The sequence below is a fragment of the Pinus tabuliformis genome, chromosome 2_1, assembly GCF_031772625.1.
Source record: "Pinus tabuliformis cultivar Carrire ecotype Pingquan chromosome 2_1, CPIR1, whole genome shotgun sequence".
NCBI lineage: Eukaryota > Viridiplantae > Streptophyta > Pinopsida > Pinales > Pinaceae > Pinus > Pinus tabuliformis.
Genome location: NC_142299.1, coordinates 392546511 through 392568917, shown reverse-complemented (window position 1 = coordinate 392568917; position 22407 = coordinate 392546511). Strand labels below are relative to the sequence as shown.

At 35.9% G+C, this 22407-nt stretch overlaps 1 protein-coding gene across 3 annotated transcripts; it reads right to left on the bottom strand.

Annotated features, from left to right (window-relative positions):
- Nucleotides 1–1316: 1316 nt before the first annotated feature.
- LOC149200512 (uncharacterized) lies at nt 1317–22261 on the bottom strand. 3 transcript variants are annotated; one of them, XM_089402750.1, is made up of 9 exons: nt 21898–22257; nt 19659–19778; nt 17392–17511; nt 16988–17131; nt 14460–14579; nt 5860–5979; nt 5456–5599; nt 2928–3047; nt 1322–2667 (listed from the first exon to the last, which is right to left on the bottom strand). In XM_089402750.1, exons 1-9 carry the CDS (start codon nt 21913–21915, stop codon nt 2518–2520), a joined length of 1056 nt encoding a protein of 351 aa, XP_089258876.1. In that variant the 5' UTR covers nt 21916–22257; the 3' UTR covers nt 1322–2517. The 3 variants fall into 3 exon arrangements, with proteins under 3 accessions (XP_089258878.1, XP_089258877.1, XP_089258876.1); XM_089402752.1 differs by lacking the exon at nt 5456–5599 and having other exon boundaries at nt 1317–2667; nt 21898–22261; XM_089402751.1 differs by lacking the exon at nt 16988–17131 and having other exon boundaries at nt 1321–2667.
- Nucleotides 22262–22407: the final 146 nt, after the last annotated feature.

Genomic DNA, 22407 nt, shown 5'->3' with positions numbered 1-22407 from the left:
TTTGGTATTTTGGAAAATTTTAGAAATGTGTAATTTTAATAAAAAATTTGAGTATTTGTGATTTTTTGTGATTTCAATATATTTTTATGAGATTTTTTTTTTAATCTCAAAAAACAACTCTTTAAATTAGTTAGATAATAAAATTATAATAAATTTACCAGTTAGAATCAAGATCCTCTCAAAAAAAAAAAAGTTCTTTAAAGCAAAATCACTAAATTTTTGATGCAGGAGCATCAAGACCTTTTTCTCCATTTGTAAATATGGGGTGTGATAATATTAATTTGTAAATATGGGGTGTGATGATTTCTAATATTTTATTAATTAATTTGAATTAAATAGGAGAAGGTGAGGATTTATGTAAATATCTTTTTATTAATAAAAGGATATGAGGAAATTTAATAAATTGAAGGATTTTAGGGATAAAAACCTATCCTTTAGGGATGTTGAGAAATTTAGGGGTTTGTTGAGGATTTTAAGAGATTGAGCATTTAATTAAATGATTTTTTTAAATTGTATAAATAGGAGGGCTTTTTGTGAGAAAAAGACATTAGAGATTGTGAGAGAGGTTGATTGAGAACAGGCTTGATCAGCAAGGCTGTAAGCCTTCAGCAGTTTGTAAAAGGGCCATGGATTTGCATATCTGGCCATGAATGTACAGCGCTTGTGAATATTTGTTTTATGTCAATATAAGTATGATTTGCATGGACATGATTGTGAAATTTGTGTTTATACAATGTTGAAATCAATGTGTGCTGATGGATCCTAATTTTAATGCGCAACTGTGGTTTATATGCTCATATGTTGATCGATTGCTTGAACGAATAGATGCTGACGGGTCTCAACAGTTAAATTAGGTGAATGTACACAGTTATTATTCCGTGAAGATCTGCGCCCTTAACGGAAAAGAGACTAATGGTTGATGGCGTAACTGGTGCTTTGATTCTTATTTTGCGGTGGCGCTTGTAGTTTCATTAAGTAGCCGCGGACAGCAAATTCTAATGCTGTGTATGCACGGTTAATTGCTGAGGACGTGTGTTGTGCCTGCGCTCTGAGCGGTATATTCACTGGCGCACTGTATGGAGGGCGTATATATCTACAGCCATCAACGTTGAATCATAGCCTTGGCGTGAATATATTTATTAATCGGAATAAGTTCCGTGTTGGTAATATATCTATGTGAATTGTTATCCTTTGCGTTAACAACGACATTCGAGTCCATAGTTGAATCATCGTCGAGCCAGTGTGTGGTAATTGGTGTGATAACATACAGCGCGTGGCGTAAGGATGGAAGGATGGCATAAGTGGAGAACTTGGCGAACATATAACCCGTGGGAAAAGTGTATGCAGAGAGCCGTGGGTTGAGCTACCTGAACTGCGGGCGAATTACCTATATGCGTTGACCGAAATTGTGTGCGGGAACAGAAGTGTATATACGCATTATAGATGGTAAGCAATACATGTGTTCCGATGCCCATATTTTGTTTAACGTAAAGGCAATATAAATATACCTTGAGCTTTTGTTTATAAGCCAGATCTTAACCGGCGCGATACCAAAGAATTCTTATGGATGTAGTAAGTGGGTATGCGCATGACATATTGTATGTTTCTGTTAAGAATTGGAGAAGAATGCCGTAGGTTATAAAGTATGGGTTCCATGGCGCTGCGAGTTAACAATTATGGGTTTTATAGCTGGTATGACAAACAAGCTCGGTTTGTTGTGTAATCATGAGATTACAAGCCATGAATCAAGCTTTATATGCATGGCCATAGAACGATCCTGGTAGTTGGATCCTGGGAGCGGCCTGGGTTTCATCAATTTTTTTCTCTGTTGTATCGCATCACTGCATGGACAATAATTTAGCTCGAACAATACCATGCTCTCAAATGATTTCAATTTTTCTGAAGTGTTTCATTTACAAATCTTTCAAACTTGGCACCCAGAAATGGCATCGTGTACTTACCAGCTGGTAAATGGCTTTGGGAAAAAGCTTGTGGTGGCGGCCATGGATCTTCGTGAGAGGCAAGCTGTTAGTGAAGTGGAAGTGGGCCAAAACTTTGCGGTCTGGCAGGGGTTTCAGCAGCAATTCCTCGGTGAATTCTTCCTCTGTGTGTATGCACCGGACTGAAGTGCACTGAAAGATGGCTGCTATTGTCTTGAAACCCCCATCGCTGCTAACTTTAAACTGCATTCTCTGTAATTTGTAACGTTTTGTTCACCGATTACAAGAATCTGTAACGTTTTTTTTATCCTAATTATTTATCGAACGGTATGCAATTATCGATCGAACGATCTATAACTTTTCAATCGTCTAACATAGGATCGAATGGTTCAGAGAAGTACAAGGTGGCAATTAAGGAAGTTGATCTCAGAGGGAACGCCTTACGGCGTAAAAATAGAATGGATACACATGCCCATCAATTATAGTTGTCTCTTTGACCTCCATATAGACGAGCACAAATGTGATAAGCCAGATAACACAAAAAATAAATCGCAACAAAGCAAAATAATGTGACACGCTATACCTTCAAATTTATTGGAAGACCCTCATTGTCTTTGTTTCCTTGGTGGACCCTGCTTGTAACTGCCGGAATGTAGTGTTCAGCATATGACTCTCCAGTGATAAAGAAGTCATTCTTTGCATACTCGGGGTGTTTTTCAAAAAATGCCTAGCAGATATCGGTAAAACTTATTAAAGTCAGAAGTCTGCATTCGTTGACAAGCAACTACAAGTTTGTACAAAACACATTAAAGTATCTGCATTCGTTGACAAATAACTACAAGTTTTTTTTACTTACAAACTGAAATTTTTGAACTTGTACATGGGCCATCCACAAAATGGCTAAACAACTAATTTGGAAAAAACCATTTTCCAACTCTACACTAAGTACTTATCAAATACATCATTTGTGGAAGAAATGAAACATACCTGTAAAAAGTCATACATATCATTACTAACACCCTTCTCATCGTAACGGAGGTCACGTACATCAGTGCTGTAACTAAATCCGGTTCCAGTAGGTTGATCCACAAAAATGATATTTGATGCCTGCCAAGTCACCAACATATTATATTCAAGATCTTGAGTCTTCACAACACAAAATGATCCTTTTCAAGTTATAGGAAAGGGTACATAAATTGAAAATAGTTATAACAAATAATTTATACAAAATAACATAGAAACACGGTGATCATACAAAACAGTTCAGACTTTAGGTGAACCACTACATTCATCATCAATGAGTGATAATAGGACAGGTACATATCTATGATGCGGTTTAACAAAATATCTAAAAAGCATGGTGCACAATATGTCATTCCCAGGCCAGTATCATTTGAGCCATTCACAGCACAATCCCATTCTGCAGGACCAGATACATCAACCTTGACCTCACTATATTAGGTTTTTAAAGCATGAGAAATGTGACTTCTTCCCTCCTTCGGGATAATTAAAAATCCAACCGTGCTTAGTTACAAAACTTCTGCATTCAAAATTTCAAACAAATTTAGCCATTGATTTTGAAGTAAGTTTTCTGCACCTAATTTTCCCCTGGTTATATATTATAAATTTATCATAGGTAGCATTGCTTTTTGGCTGCAATCTTCATTTATAATCCGCGTGTTTCCATTGAAACTCCCCACAATAACATGCATTACAAGAATCTTATATCAAGCAATCAAGAGACTTAGACCCAATACCGAAGTCGAAAGTGTCTCTCTTTGGAACCATGACACATTTTGCCAATGTCTTATCCTTCAATCTTCATATATAATCCGCATGTTTCCATTGAAACTCTCAACAATGAAATGCATTACAAGAATCTTATAATAGCAACCATCAAGAGACTTAGGCCCAATACCCTACTCAAAAGTGTCTCTGTTTGGTACCGTGACACATTTTGTCAGTGTCTTATATTAAGGTCATTCATTAGGAACCCCGAGATGGTTATTAGACGCACAATATCTGCATCAGTATGCAGGAGAATTTCCCATGCATAATCGCGGTATATATTATTCAGCAACATTTGTCAGCCTTCATCATAAAATATGAATATATCCTACAAAGTTACAAACATAATAGCATAATACATTGAAACACACGTCTAGAATCTACAGTAACCAGATTTCTAAAACGTCAAACACCGCATTTTCAAATGCAAATTTTCAAATTAAATAGAATAGTGAACCATACTCATAATAGTCCATTTTCAAGAAGGCAAAAACTAAAACTTGATGAATCACAGAATCAATATGGAGAGATTGAAAGCCATGACTAATTCGATCACTGGTAACTGCTTGGGCAAATTGCAAGTAAATACTGTCATAAGTTCTATCGTGTTCTAAATGGCAGTTTCTCTATCAAACCAGCCTTTGAGTCCATTCACATTCATGACATTAATAGTAGCAAAAATCAGTGGGTTGGCTAAGAAGTGTTTTTCAATTTTTCTCTTTTCCCATTAACATGATTATTTCTTTGACCATAGATTTCACAGATTGTAAATTAAATAAAATCTAAAATAGTCTCTTGAATGCTTGCCCTAGGCATTCTCAATGAATTAAATTGTGGTTTCCTCTGCTAAGACTATCCGTTGAGACTTCAAATTTCAAATATATGACAAATTTCTAAAGTTTTCCTCTATCATGATTACCTAGTGCAAATATAACACAGTACCCCATAAGCAAAAAAATCAAACAATGCAGAAATGCCATACTCTTTTTAACCACTAATCAAAGCATTATTTTAAGACAAATTTCAAATACATCAAAATACGTTCTACTCATTAACCTGTAAGAAACCATGATTGGCAGATAAAATACTCAAGTGGATCCAATCTTATATTCAAGAATAGGGCTGAAAATGGAATCGATCTTGTGCACAAAAACGTTTAAAACTTGTAATACTATCTCAAACATTAAAAAAATAACAAAAAACACTTGAAACTAACACAAAAGACAGAATACCTTGTCCCATCCATACTCATTCCAGACCAGAGTTAAATTGTCTGTGACAAACAACTACAAGTTTTTTTTACTTACAAACTGAAATTTTTGAACTTGTACATGGGCCATCCACAAAATGGTTAAACAGCTAATTGGGAAAAAACCATTTTCCAACTCTACACTAAGTACTTATCAAATACATCATTTGTGGAAGAAATGAAACATACCTGTAAACAGTGATACATGTATGCAATTATCGATCGAACGATCTATAACTTTCCAATCGTCTAACATAGGATCGTCTAACATAGGATCGAATGGTTCAGAGAAGTACAAGGTGGCAATTAAGGAAGTTGATCTCAGAGGGAATGCCTTACGGCGTAAAAATAGAATGGATACACATGCCCATCAATTATAGTTGTCTCTTTGACCTCCATATAGACGAGCACAAATGTGATAAGCCAGATAACACAAAAAATAAACCGCAACAAAGCAAAATAATGTGACACGCTATACCTTCAAATTTATTGGAAGACCCTCATTGTCTTTGTTTCCTTGGTGGACCCTGCTTGTAACTGCCGGAATGTAGTGTTCAGCATATGACTCTCCGGTGATAAAGAAGTCATTCTTTGCATACTCTGGGTGTTTTTCAAAAAATGCCTAGCAGATATTGGTAAAACTTATTAAAGTCAGAAGTCTGCATTCGTTGACAAGCAACTACAAGTTTGTACAAAACTCATTAAAGTATCTGCATTCGTTGACAAACAACTACAAGTTTTTTTTACTTACAAACTGAAATTTTTGAACTTGTACATGGGCCATCCACAAAATGGTTAAACAGCTAATTGGGAAAAAACCATTTTCCAACTCTACACTAAGTACTTATCAAATACATCATTTGTGGAAGAAATGAAACATACCTGTAAAAAGTCATACATATCATTACTAACACCCTTCTCATCGTAACGGAGGTCACGTACATCAGTGTTGTAACTAAATCCGGTTCCAGTAGGTTGATCCACAAAAATGATATTTGATGCCTGCCAAGTCACCAACATATTATATTCAAGATCTTGAGTCTTCACAACACAAAATGATCCTTTTCAAGTTATAGGAAAGGGTACATAAATTGAAAATAGTTATAACAAATAATTTATACAAAATAACATAGAAACACGGTGATCATACAAAACAGTTCAGACTTTAGGTGAACCACTACATTCATCATCAATGAGTGATAATAGGACAGAAATCCAGATATTATACAATTCAGAAAAGTACATATCTATGATGCGGTTTAACAAAATATCTAAAAAGCATGGTGCACAATATGTCATTCCCAGGCCAGTATCATTTGAGCCATTCACAGCACAATCCCATTCTGCAGGACCAGATACATCAAGCTTGACCTCACTATATTAGGTTTTTAAAGCATGAGAAATGTGACTTCTTCCCTCCTTCGGGATAATTAAAAAGCCAACCGTGCTTAGTTACAAAACTTCTGCATTCAAAATTTCAAACAAATTTAGCCATTGATTTTGAAGTAAGTTTTCTGCACCTAATTTTCCCCTGGTTATATATTATAAATTTATCATAGGTAGCATTGTTTTTTGGTTGCAATCTTCATTTATAATCCGCGTGTTTCCATTGAAACTCCCCACAATAACATGCATTACAAGAATCTTATATCAAGCAATCAAGAGACTTAGACCCAGTACCGAAGTCGAAACTGTCTCTCTTTGGAACCATGACACATTCTGCCAATGTCTTATCCTTCAATCTTCATATATAATCCGCATGTTTCCATTGAAACTCTCAACAATGAAATGCATTACAAGAATCTTATAATAGCAAGCATCAAGAGACTTAGGCCCAATACCCTACTCAAAAGTGTCTCTGTTTGGTACCGTGACACATTTTGTCAGTGTCTTATATTAAGGTCATTCATTAGGAACCCCGAGATTGTTATTAGACGCACAATATCTGCATCAGTATGCAGGAGAATTTCCCATGCATAATCGCGGTATATATTATTCAGCAACATTTGTCAGCCTTCATCATAAAATATGAATATATCCTACAAAGTTACAAACATAATAGCATAATACGTTGAAACACACGTCTAGAATCTACAGTAACCAGATTTCTAAAACGTCAAACACCGCATTTTCAAATGCAAATTTTCAAATTTAATAGAATAGTGAACCATACTCATAATAGTCCATTTTCAAGAAGGCAATGTTGGGGATTTTTAATGGGAAAATCCCAAAAAACAAAGAAATTAAACTCCACAGAGGCAATGCTCTGTTTCACCTCCACAAGATCTTTTAGACAGCAGAAACAAAACAAAAAAAAAAAATTATTTGCACCAGACAGAGTTTTCACACACCACACATTTCTATTCATTAATAAAAGCAACTGCTATTACAATCTTTTTCCTCTCTCTCAGAGGGATTCACCGAGAACATTTAACAAAAAAAATACTCTGTCTTCTCCTGAGATTTTACACTGCTGTGTGTAGAAATCTCTTTTACATTCACTGCTGTAAAAACAGACTTCAACTACAGAAAAATTACTTTTACTGCTGTGTGGAAATTATACAGATTTTCTTCACGCTGCTACGTGGGTTACAAATACATCGCACTGCTGTGCCTCACTCTTCAATTTCATTACGATACACACAAAAAAAATTACATATATATTCATGGCAATAAAACAAAAGACTTACATACGTCTCCACTTGCCATGCTTCCGTAAAAAATAAAAAGAACAACAAAATTAAATGTTTTTATCAGGCTTTACTTGTGCCCATACTCCCGCTGAAACAAAATTAAAAACTTCATCAAAACTTACCAACCCACAGTAAATAGCATTTACTGTTTTACTGACATTTACTGGCGGTAAGTGAAAAACTTTTACTTCACGTATAATTCATTTAATGCTGGCCCATACTTCACCCTTTGACTTTAATTAGATCGCATCGCAAAATCCATTTAATCGGAACACAAAGTTGGGGCACACACATATGTTGCGATCTGCGATATGCGATCGGATCGCATCGCAAATAAACTCATGTTAAAGACCCCGACCCTATGATATTGCCGATAGCGATGTGCCGATGCGATATCGGCGATCGCTCATCGCAAACACAAAAGCTCCTTTATAATTCCTTCACTTCGACTTTGCCGATGCGATATCGGCGATCGCAGTTGAAATTATATTTTCAACACTCCCCTTTAATTTCAACTGTCGGGCATTCAATCATACCCAAACACTTCCTCAAAAATTCAAAGCTCTTCTGATCCAATGGCTTTGTCAAGATGTCTGCGACCTGTTCCTGAGTGCTGCAATGTTGCAAACTGATTTCTCCATTGCTTACCAATTCTCTGATATAATGAAACCTTGTATCAATGTGCTTCATTCTCTTGTGAAACACTGAATTCTTTGACAATGCAATAGCTGAGTTATTGTCACAAAAGATGACTGTCGCTTTTGCCTGCTCTTGGCCTAAGCTTCTCAACATTCTTCTCATCCACACTGCTTGACATGCTGCTGCTGTAGCTGCCACATATTCAGCCTCTGCTGTAGACAATGCTACAATGGACTGCTTCTTAGAAGCCCATGAAATGGCTCCTGAACCCATATTAAAAACATAACCGGAAGTGCTCTTCCGATCATCTACACTTCCAGCCCAATCGCTATCAGTGTAACCAATTAAATCTGAATGTTCTGAGGCATGATATAGAATTCCAAACATTTTGGTACCTTTGACATACCTCAAAATTCTCTTTGCTGCCTGCCAATGTGCCTCCTTTGGCCTCTCCATGAACCTGGAAATTAAACTAACAGCATACATTAAATCAGGCCTAGTTGCTGTTAAATACATAAGGCTGCCAACAATACTTTTATACAAGCTAGGATCAAAATCCTTGCTGTTGTCCTCTCTGCTGAGCTTTAATCCCATCACTGTGGGAGTGATTGCTGCCTTGCATTCTTCCATCTTAAATCTGCTCAAAATTTGATTTACATATCTTGCTTGAGATATAAAAATTTCTTTTTCATTTTGCTCTACTTCTATGCCTAAGAAGTATCTCAAGAAACCCATATCAGTCATTTCAAATTCATCCTTCATGACTGATTTAAAATTCTTAATGAGCTGAACATCATTACCTGTGAAAATCACATCATCAACATACAAGACAACAATTAAAATTTTACCATCCTTTTCCTTGATGTAGACTGTGGGTTCTCCTTCACATTTGTCAAATTCATTATCTAATAGATATGAATCTATCCTGCTGTACCATGCTCTTGGCGCTTGCTTCAGCCCATAAAGAGCTTTCTTCAATTTGCACACTTTGTGCTCTTCACCTTTCTTCTCATAGCCGAGAGGCTGTTCCACATAGACCTCTTCCATTAACACTCCATTTAGGAATGCTGATTTCACATCCATTTGGTAGACTTTCCATTTGTTTTGTGCTGCTATGGACAGCACTGCTCTCACGGTTTCCATTCTTGCAACCGAGGCGAAAGTCTCCTCATAATCTCTTCCATACTGCTGCTTGTAGCCTTTAACAACCAGCCTTGCTTTATGCCTTTCAATCTTGCCTTCAGCATTGCTTTTGGTCTTGTAGACCCATTTCACACCAATGACTTCTTTGCCTTTTGGTAGCTCAACCAAATCCCATGTTTTGTTTCTCTCTATGGCATTCATCTCCTCATCCATAGCTTCTATCCATTTCCTATCTCTAATTGCATCTTCGAAATGAATAGGATCATCAACATGACAATACAAGGCAAATAATGAATTCATTCCTTCATCATAAATGTCACTTAGATTTCTAAACTTCTTACCTCGTTCACTTGGTGTGCAAGTGCTTGAAGATGCACTTGAATTTCCTCCTTGTGGTGTGCTTGGAGAAGCACTCTCATTTATCCTCAATGGTGTACCTTGTTGTCCTTGTGTTGGCGCTGCTGTTTGGGGATTCATTTCAGCCACCTCCTCTTCATCTTCATCATGAGACAAACAGTTCTTGACATTCACTGTTTTCTCTATGCTTCCATCCCAAGCTTCCTCCTCAATGAATTGAACATCCCTGCTTACAAAGAACTTCTTGGTAGATGGGATGTACAGCCTGTAGGCTTTGGATTCATCACTGTATCCAATGAAGATGCATTTCTCCCCTTTGCTGTCCAACTTCCTTCTTAGTTGATCTGGTATGTGTGCATAGGCCACACACCCAAAAACTCTCATGTGGGTGACTCCTTGCTTTCTCCCACTCCATGCCTCTTCTGGCACTTTGTTCATGACTGCTTTTGTAGGACACCTGTTCAGTATATAAACTGCACTATGTACAGCTTCAGCCCAATACTCATTTGGCAAATGCTTTGCCTTCAACATGCTCCTCGCCATATCCATGATGGTCCTGTTCTTCCTTTCAGCAACTCCATTTTGCTGTGGGGTGTACCGAGTTGTAAACTGTTTATGAATTCCATTTTCTCTACAGAATCTTAGGAATTCCTTGGAGATGTACTCACCTCCTCTATCAGTTCTCAAAACTTTAATGTGCAGCCCGCTTTGGTTTTCAACAAGTGCCTTGAAGTTTTGGAATTTCTCAAACACTTCACTTTTGTTTTTAAGGAAATATATCCAAGTCTTTCTTGTACAGTCATCAATGAATGTTAGGAAATATAGGCTGCCAGCTAATGATGGTGCTTGCATTGGTCCACACAAATCTGAGTGGATAATCTCTAAGGGTGCCTTTGCCCTTATGCTCTTCCCTGATGGAAAACTTTCTCTATGTTGTTTTCCCAAAATGCAGCCTTCACATAGGCTGTCCGGTTTCTCTATCAATGGTAATCCCTTTACCATTCCTTTTCTGCTCAATAAGTTTAGGCCTCCAAAATTGAGATGCCCAAATCTCAAGTGCCATAACCAGTTCTCATCCTTTGGCACGCTCTGGAAGGCCTCTTGGGTGACTGCTGCCATTTCCCTTTTGTTCTTCATGTCTGCCCTGATCCGGAGAGGGAACATCCTGTTCCTTGTCATCTTCACTTCAGCAATGCATCTTTTGTTGGGTGGTATATCCATGATGGTGCACACATCATTTTTAAAGAAAACATTGTACCCCTTATGGACAAGCTGTCCAATGCTCAAGAGATTACATCTCATTCCGGGGACATAGTAGACATCTGCTATGGTTTTCCTTTCTCCTTGCTTTGAAAGTATTTTTATTTCTCCTTTTCCCATAACAGACACTTTACTATCAGTTCCTAGTGTGACTTCTGATTTCACATTTTTATCTAGGGCAGAAAAGAAGGCTATGTTTCCGGTCATATGGTTGCTGCAACCTGAGTCTAAAAACCATATGTCCTCACTATGTGTTTCAGCCATGTTACAAGCTAACAGGACATTTTCTTGACTGTTGTTTTCTCTTGTAACATTTGCATTTTGTCTGCTGTTCATATCATGTTGTTTCTTTCTACAATCACTAGCATAATGTCCATACTTTTTGCAATAATAGCATTGAACATTAGATTTGTCATACCTTTGTCCTTGAGCATGATGTTGATCTCTTTGTTGGTTGCTGCCTTGGCCTTGGTTCTGATTTGGATTGCTGCCTCTTCCTTGTGCATTTGATGAGCTGTTCCTTCCTCCTCTGTTCTGGCTTCTGCCTCTTCCTCTTCGGTTTCCTCTACCTTGACCTCTGCCTCTTCCAAAGGACATCTGGGTCTTGAAGGCTTGCTCAAGAGATGAGTTTTCATTCCTACTCAACCTCTGCTCATGTGTTATCAGTGATGCATGTAGCTCATCAACTGAATAGCTTGAGAGATCCTTTGTCTCTTCAATGGTGGTGACTATGGCATCAAACCTTGAGGGTAAGACCCTCAATATTTTCTCCACAATTCTTCTGTCTTCAATGGTTTCTCCATGAGTTCTCATTTGTGTGATTACACCAATCACTTGAGTGAAGAATGAGTCAATGTTATCTGACTCCTTCATGTTCAAGTTCTCAAAATCCTTTCTCAGCAATTGTAGTTTTGCTGTCTTCACTCTCTCCATGCCTTGATAGGCTGTCTTAAGGGTTTGCCATGCTTCATTGGCTGTCTTAGCTGCTGCTAACCTTGGAAACATACTCTGGTCTACTGCTAGATACAACAACACACGGGCTTTTGAGTCCTTCTTCCTATTGTTCTTCAGCAGATCCTTCTCTCCCTGAGTTAATGCATTGAACTCAGTTTCATCTGCTGGTTCTTCAAAACCTTCTTCAACTATTTCCCATAAATCTTGGGAAGCAAGCAGGGCTGTCATAGTTATTGACCAGTAGTCATAGTTCTTCCCATTAAACTATGGGAGCTGGGTGTTAAACAAACCCATACCAGTGCTTGTGCTAGCCATTCCTTGACTGTGTATGTTTAAAAACAACTGACTGTTTCTTCAGCAACACAAAAAAAACTTTTGAAATACCTGAATCCTTTGATGTCTGAGTCTTCTGTCTGCCTGAGAAGTTTTGCTGCAGCAACAACCTTCTCCCTTCAGCTTCTTGAACACCTTCAAGAGCCTAAGCCTGCTCTGATACCACTGTTGGGGATTTTTAATGGGAAAATCCCAAAAACAAAGAAATTAAACTCCACAGAGGCAATGCTCTGTTTCACCTCCACAAGATCTTTTAGACAGCAGAAACAAAAAAAAAAAAATTATTTGCACCAGACAGAGTTTTCACACACCACACATTTCTATTCATTAATAAAAGCAACTGCTATTACAATCTTTTTCCTCTCTCTCAGAGGGATTCACCGAGAACATTTAACAAAAAAAATACTCTGTCTTCTCCTGAGATTTTACACTGCTGTGTGTAGAAATCTCTTTTACATTCACTGCTGTAAAAACAGACTTCAACTACAGAAAAATTACTTTTACTGCTGTGTGGAAATTATACAGATTTTCTTCACGCTGCTGCGTGGGTTACAATACATCGCACTGTTGTGCCTCACTCTTCAATTTCATTACGATACACACAAAAAAAATTACATATATATTCATGGCAATAAAACAAAAGACTTACATACGTCTCCACTTGCCATGCTTCCGTAAAAAATAAAAAGAACAACAAAATTAAATGTTTTTATCATGCTTTACTTGTGCCCATACTCCCGCTGAAACAAAATTAAAAACTTCATCAAAACTTACCAACCCACAGTAAATAGCATTTACTGTTTTACTGACATTTACTGGCGGTAAGTGAAAAACTTTTACTTCACGTATAATTCATTTAATGCTGGCCCATACTTCACCCTTTGACTTTAATTAGATCGCATCGCAAAATCCATTTAATCGGAACACAAAGTTGGGGCACACACATATGTTGCGATCTGCGATATGCGATCGGATCGCATCGCAAATAAACTCATGTTAAAGACCCCGACCCTATGATATTGCCGATAGCGATGTGCCGATGCGATATCGGCGATCGCTCATCGCAAACACAAAAGCTCCTTTATAATTCCTTCACTTCGACTTTGCCGATGCGATATCGGCGATCGCAGTTGAAATTATATTTTCAACAGGCAAAAACTAAAACTTGATGAGTCACAGAATCAATATGGAGAGATTGAAAGCCATGACTAATTCGATCACTGGTAACTGCTTGGGCAAATTGCAAGTAAATACTGTCATAAGTTCTATCGTGTTCTAAATGGCAGTTTCTCTATCAAACCAACCTTTGAGTCCATTCACATTCATGACATTAATAGTAGCAAAAATCAGTGGGTTGGCTAAGAAGTGTTTTTCAATTTTTCTCTTTTCCCATTAACATGATTATTTCTTTGACCATAGATTTCACAGATTGTAAATTAAATAAAATCTAAAATAGTCTCTTGAATGCTTGCCCTAGGCATTCTCAATGAATTAAATTGTGGTTTCCTCTGCTAAGACTATCCGTTGAGACTTCAAATTTCAAATATATGACAAATTTCTAAAGTTTTCCTCTATCATGATTACCTTGTGCAAATATAACACAGTACCCCATAAGCAAAAAAATCAAACAATGCAGAAATGCCATACTCTTTTTAACCACTAATAAAAGCATTATTTTAAGACAAATTTCAAATACATCAAAATACGTTCTACTCATTAACCTGTAAGAAACCATGATTGGCAGATAAAATACTCAAGTGGATCCAATCTTATATTCAAGAATAGGGCTGAAAATGGAATCGATCTTGTGCACAAAAACGTTTAAAACTTGTAATACTATCTCAAACATTAAAAAAATAACAAAAAACACTTGAAACTAACACAAAAGACAGAATACCTTGTCCCATCCATACTCATTCCAGACCAGAGTTAAATTGTCTGTGACAAACAACTACAAGTTTTTTTTACTTACAAACTGAAATTTTTGAACTTGTACATGGGCCATCCACAAAATGGTTAAACAGCTAATTGGGAAAAAACCATTTTCCAGCTCTACACTAAGTACTTATCAAATACATCATTTGTGGAAGAAATGAAACATACCTGTAAACAGTCATACATATCATTACTAACACCCTTCTCATCGTAACGGAGGTCACGTACATCAGTGCTGTAACTAAATCCGGTTCCAGTAGGTTGATCCACAAAAATGATATTTGATGCCTGCCAAGTCACCAACATATTATATTCAAGATCTTGAGTCTTCACAACACAAAATGATCCTTTTCAAGTTATAGGAAAGGGTACATAAATTGAAAATAGTTATAACAAATAATTTATACAAAATAACATAGAAACACGGTGATCATACAAAACAGTTCAGACTTTAGGTGAACCACTACATTCATCATCAATGAGTGATAATAGGACAGGTACATATCTATGATGCGGTTTAACAAAATATCTAAAAAGCATGGTGCACAATATGTCATTCCCAGGCCAGTATCATTTGAGCCATTCACAGCACAATCCCATTCTGCAGGACCAGATACATCAACCTTGACCTCACTATATTAGGTTTTTAAAGCATGAGAAATGTGACTTCTTCCCTCCTTCGGGATAATTAAAAATCCAACCGTGCTTAGTTACAAAACTTCTGCATTCAAAATTTCAAACAAATTTAGCCATTGATTTTGAAGTAAGTTTTCTGCACCTAATTTTCCCCTGGTTATATATTATAAATTTATCATAGGTAGCATTGCTTTTTGGCTGCAATCTTCATTTATAATCCGCGTGTTTCCATTGAAACTCCCCACAATAACATGCATTACAAGAATCTTATATCAAGCAATCAAGAGACTTAGACCCAATACCGAAGTCGAAAGTGTCTCTCTTTGGAACCATGACACATTCTGCCAATGTCTTATCCTTCAATCTTCATATATAATCCGCATGTTTCCATTGAAACTCTCAACAATGAAATGCATTACAAGAATCTTATAATAGCAACCATCAAGAGACTTAGGCCCAATACCCTACTCAAAAGTGTCTCTGTTTGGTACCGTGACACATTTTGTCAGTGTCTTATATTAAGGTCATTCATTAGGAACCCCGAGATGGTTATTAGACGCACAATATCTGCATCAGTATGCAGGAGAATTTCCCATGCATAATCACGGTATATATTATTCAGCAACATTTGTCAGCCTTCATCATAAAATATGAATATATCCTACAAAGTTACAAACATAATAGCATAATACATTGAAACACACGTCTAGAATCTACAGTAACCAGATTTCTAAAACGTCAAACACCGCATTTTCAAATGCAAATTTTCAAATTTAATAGAATAGTGAACCATACTCATAATAGTCCATTTTCAAGAAGGCAAAAACTAAAACTTGATGAATCACAGAATCAATATGGAGAGATTGAAAGCCATGACTAATTCGATCACTGGTAACTGCTTGGGCAAATTGCAAGTAAATACTGTCATAAGTTCTATCGTGTTCTAAATGGCAGTTTCTCTATCAAACCAGCCTTTGAGTCCATTCACATTCATGACATTAATAGTAGCAAAAATCAGTGGGTTGGCTAAGAAGTGTTTTTCAATTTTTCTCTTTTCCCATTAACATGATTATTTCTTTGACCATAGATTTCACAGATTGTAAATTAAATAAAATCTAAAATAGTCTCTTGAATGCTTGCCCTAGGCATTCTCAATGAATTAAATTGTGGTTTCCTCTGCTAAGACTATCCGTTGAGACTTCAAATTTCAAATATATGACAAATTTCTAAAGTTTTCCTCTATCATGATTACCTAGTGCAAATATAACACAGTACCCCATAAGCAAAAAAATCAAACAATGCAGAAATGCCATACTCTTTTTAACCACTAATCAAAGCATTATTTTAAGACAAATTTCAAATACATCAAAATACGTTCTACTCATTAACCTGTAAGAAACCATGATTGGCAGATAAAATACTCAAGTGGATCCAATCTTATATTCAAGAATAGGGCTGAAAATGGAATCGATCTTGTGCACAAAAACGTTTAAAACTTGTAATATTATCTCAAACATTAAAAAAATAACAAAAAACACTTGAAACTAACACAAAAGACAGAATACCTTGTCCCATCCATACTCATTCCAGACCAGAGTTAAATTGTCTGTGACAAACAACTACAAGTTTTTTTTACTTACAAACTGAAATTTTTGAACTTGTACATGGGCCATCCACAAAATGGTTAAACAGCTAATTGGGAAAAAACCATTTTCCAACTCTACACTAAGTACTTATCAAATACATCATTTGTGGAAGAAATGAAACATACCTGTAAACAGTGATACATGTATGCAATTATCGATCGAAAGATCTATAACTTTTCAATCGTCTAACATAGGATCGTCTAACATAGGATCGAATGGTTCAGAGAAGTACAAGGTGGCAATTAAGGAAGTTGATCTCAGAGGGAACGCCTTACGGCGTAAAAATAGAATGGATACACATGCCCATCAATTATAGTTGTCTCTTTGACCTCCATATAGATGAGCACAAATGTGATAAGCCAGATAACACAAAAAATAAACCGCAACAAAGCAAAATAATGTGACACGCTATACCTTCAAATTTATTGGAAGACCCTCATTGTCTTTGTTTCCTTGGTGGACCCTGCTTGTAACTGCCGGAATGTAGTGTTCAGCATATGACTCTCCGGTGATAAAGAAGTCATTCTTTGCATACTCTGGGTGTTTTTCAAAAAATGCCTAGCAGATATTGGTAAAACTTATTAAAGTCAGAAGTCTGCATTCATTGACAAGCAACTACAAGTTTGTACAAAACTCATTAAAGTATCTGCATTCGTTGACAAACAACTACAAGTTTTTTTTACTTACAAACTGAAATTTTTGAACTTGTACATGGGTCATCCACAAAATGGTTAAACAGCTAATTGGGAAAAAACCATTTTCCAACTCTACACTAAGTACTTATCAAATACATCATTTGTGGAAGAAATGAAACATACCTGTAAAAAGTCATACATATCATTACTAACACCCTTCTCATCGTAACGGAGGTCACGTACATCAGTGCTGTAACTAAATCCGGTTCCAGTAGGTTGATCCACAAAAATGATATTTGATGCCTGCCAAGTCACCAACATATTATATTCAAGATCTTGAGTCTTCACAACACAAAATGATCCTTTTCAAGTTATAGGAAAGGGTACATAAATTGAAAATAGTTATAACAAATAATTTATACAAAATAACATAGAAACACGGTGATCATACAAAACAGTTCAGACTTTAGGTGAACCACTACATTCATCATCAATGAGTGATAATAGGACAAAAATCCAGATATTATACAATTCAGAAAAGTACATATCTATGATGCGGTTTAACAAAATATCTAAAAAGCATGGTGCACAATATGTCATTCCCAGGCCAGTATCATTTGAGCCATTCACAGCACAATCCCATTCTGCAGGACCAGATACATCAAGCTTGACCTCACTATATTAGGTTTTTAAAGCATGAGAAATGTGACTTCTTCCCTCCTTCGGGATAATTAAAAAGCCAACCGTGCTTAGTTACAAAACTTCTGCATTCAAAATTTCAAACAGATTTAGCCATTGATTTTGAAGTAAGTTTTCTGCACCTAATTTTCCCCTGGTTATATATTATAAATTTATCATAGGTAGCATTGTTTTTTGGTTGCAATCTTCATTTATAATCCGCGTGTTTCCATTGAAACTCCCCACAATAACATGCATTACAAGAATCTTATATCAAGCAATCAAGAGACTTAGACCCAATACCGAAGTCGAAAGTGTCTCTCTTTGGAACCATGACACATTCTGCCAATGTCTTATCCTTCAATCTTCATATATAATCCGCATGTTTCCATTGAAACTCTCAACAATGAAATGCATTACAAGAATCTTATAATAGCAAGCATCAAGAGACTTAGGCCCAATACCCTACTCAAAAGTGTCTCTGTTTGGTACCGTGACACATTTTGTCAGTGTCTTATATTAAGGTCATTCATTAGGAACCCCGAGATTGTTATTAGACGCACAATATCTGCATCAGTATGCAGGAGAATTTCCCATGCATAATCGCGGTATATATTATTCAGCAACATTTGTCAGCCTTCATCATAAAATATGAATATATCCTACAAAGTTACAAACATAATAGCATAATACGTTGAAACACACATCTAGAATCTACAGTAACCAGATTTCTAAAACGTCAAACACCGCATTTTCAAATGCAAATTTTCAAATTTAATAGAATAGTGAACCATACTCATAATAGTCCATTTTCAAGAAGGCAAAAACTAAAACTTGATGAGTCACAGAATCAATATGGAGAGATTGAAAGCCATGACTAATTCGATCACTGGTAACTGCTTGGGCAAATTGCAAGTAAATACTGTCATAAGTTCTATCGTGTTCTAAATGGCAGTTTCTCTATCAAACCAACCTTTGAGTCCATTCACATTCATGACATTAATAGTAGCAAAAATCAGTGGGTTGGCTAAGAAGTGTTTTTCAATTTTTCTCTTTTCCCATTAACATGATTATTTCTTTGACCATAGATTTCACAGATTGTAAATTAAATAAAATCTAAAATAGTCTCTTGAATGCTTGCCCTAGGCATTCTCAATGAATTAAATTGTGGTTTCCTCTGCTAAGACTATCCGTTGAGACTTCAAATTTCAAATATATGACAAATTTCTAAAGTTTTCCTCTATCATGATTACCTTGTGCAAATATAACACAGTACCCCATAAGCAAAAAAATCAAACAATGCAGAAATGCCATACTCTTTTTAACCACTAATCAAAGCATTATTTTAAGACAAATTTCAAATACATCAAAATACGTTCTACTCATTAACCTGTAAGAAACCATGATTGGCAGATAAAATACTCAAGTGGATCCAATCTTATATTCAAGAATAGGGCTGAAAATGGAATCGATCTTGTGCACAAAAACGTTTAAAACTTGTAATACTATCTCAAACATTAAAAAAATAACAAAAAACACTTGAAACTAACACAAAAGACAGAATACCTTGTCCCATCCATACCCATTCCAGACCAGAGTTAAATTGTCTGTGACAAACAACTACAAGTTTTTTTTACTTACAAACTGAAATTTTTGAACTTGTACATGGGCCATCCACAAAATGGTTAAACAGCTAATTGGGAAAAAACCATTTTCCAGCTCTACACTAAGTACTTATCAAATACATCATTTGTGGAAGAAATGAAACATACCTGTAAACAGTCATACATATCATTACTAACACCCTTCTCATCGTAACGGAGGTCACGTACATCAGTGCTGTAACTAAATCTGGTTCCAGTAGGTTGATCCACAAAAATGATATTTGATGCCTGCCAAGTCACCAACATATTATATTCAAGATCTTGAGTCTTCACAACACAAAATGATCCTTTTCAAGTTATAGGAAAGGGTACATAAATTGAAAATAGTTATAACAAATAATTTATACAAAATAACATAGAAACACGGTGATCATACAAAACAGTTCAGACTTTAGGTGAACCACTACATTCATCATCAATGAGTGATAATAGGACAGGTACATATCTATGATGCGGTTTAACAAAATATCTAAAAAGCATGGTGCATAATATGTCATTCCCAGGCCAGTATCATTTGAGCCATTCACAGCACAATCCCATTCTACAGGACCAGATACATCAACCTTGACCTCACTATATTAGGTTTTTAAAGCATGAGAAATGTGACTTCTTCCCTCCTTAGGGATAATTAAAAAGCCAACCGTGCTTAGTTACAAAACTTCTGCATTCAAAATTTCAAACAAATTTAGCCATTGATTTTGAAGTAAGTTTTCTGCACCTAATTTTCCCCTGGTTATATATTATAAATTTATCATAGGTAGCATTGCTTTTTGGCTGCAATCTTCATTTATAATCCGCGTGTTTCCATTGAAACTCCCCACAATAACATGCATTACAAGAATCTTATATCAAGCAATCAAGAGACTTAGACCCAATACCGAAGTCGAAAGTGTCTCTCTTTGGAACCATGACACATTCTGCCAATGTCTTATCCTTCAAGCTTCATATATAATCCGCATGTTTCCATTGAAACTCTCAACAATGAAATGCATTACAAGAATCTTATAATAGCAACCATCAAGAGACTTAGGCCCAATACCCTACTCAAAAGTGTCTATGTTTGGTACCGTGACACATTTTGTCAGTGTCTTATATTAAGGTCATTCATTAGGAACCCCGAGATGGTTATTAGACGCACAATATCTGCATCAGTATGCAGGAGAATTTCCCATGCATAATCGTGGTATATATTATTCAGCAACATTTGTCAGCCTTCATCATAAAATATGAATATATCCTACAAAGTTACAAACATAATAGCATAATACCCTGAAACACACGTCTAGAATCTACAGTAACCAGATTTCTAAAACGTCAAACACCGCATTTTCAAATGCAAATTTTCAAATTTAATAGAATAGTGAACCATACTCATAATAGTCCATTTTCAAGAAGGCAAAAACTAAAACTTGATGAATCACAGAATCAATATGGAGAGATTGAAAGCCATGACTAATTCGATCACTGGTAACTGCTTGGGCAAATTGCAAGTAAATACTGTCATAAGTTCTATCGTGTTCTAAATGGCAGTTTCTCTATCAAACCAGCCTTTGAGTCCATTCACATTCATGACATTAATAGTAGCAAAAATCAGTGGGTTGGCTAAGAAGTGTTTTTCAATTTTTCTCTTTTCCCATTAACATGATTATTTCTTTGACCATAGATTTCACAGATTGTAAATTAAATAAAATCTAAAATAGTCTCTTGAATGCTTGCCCTAGGCATTCTCAATGAATTAAATTGTGGTTTCCTCTGCTAAGACTATCCGTTGAGACTTCAAATTTCAAATATATGACAAATTTCTAAAGTTTTCCTCTATCATGATTACCTAGTGCAAATATAACACAGTACCCCATAAGCAAAAAAATCAAACAATGCAGAGATGCCATACTCTTTTTAACCACTAATCAAAGCATTATTTTAAGACAAATTTAAAATACATCAAAATACGTTCTACTCATTAACCTGTAAGAAACCATGATTGGCAGATAAAATACTCAAGTGGATCCAATCTTATATTCAAGAATAGAGCTGAAAATGGAATCGATCTTGTGCACAAAAACGTTTAAAACTTGTAATACTATCTCAAACATTAAAAAAATAACAAAAAACACTTGAAACTAACACAAAAGACAGAATACCTTGTCCCATCCATACTCATTCCAGACCAGAGTTAAATTGTCTGTGACAAACAACTACAAGTTTTTTTTACTTACAAACTGAAATTTTTGAACTTGTACATGGGCCATCCACAAAATGGTTAAACAGCTAATTGGGAAAAAACCATTTTCCAACTCTACACTAAGTACTTATCAAATACATCATTTGTGGAAGAAATGAAACATACCTGTAAACAGTCATACATATCATTACTAACACCCTTCTCATCGTAACGGAGGTCACGTACATCAGTGCTGTAACTAAATCCGGTTCAAGTGGGCAAGCTCACATAGCCTATTCAATAAAAAAGGATGGTATCCAGGATGAAATAAACAGCCACAACTGGGTAAGAATTAAGCGGGTCAGTTTACTCACGGTATGAAGCCTCACATGTATAATGTATCTACTTGCCTAGATAAGTTGCATAACTTGCATAACGTAAAGCTATAAGGGGCAAGCTCACGTCAGCTATTCAATATTAAAATAGATTTGCACAGAATCAAATGAACAACCACAACTGGGTAAGCACGATAAAAAATCAGAACGATAAAAATTCTCTTCTCATGAGAAATTTTGGAAATAGGGATACATAAATAGATCCTGACACTAAGGATAATATAGAAATAAATGAGATAGAAGATGATGAAATAGATAGAATTAGCCCAACTAAATTTACAAATCAGATATAGATAACTTA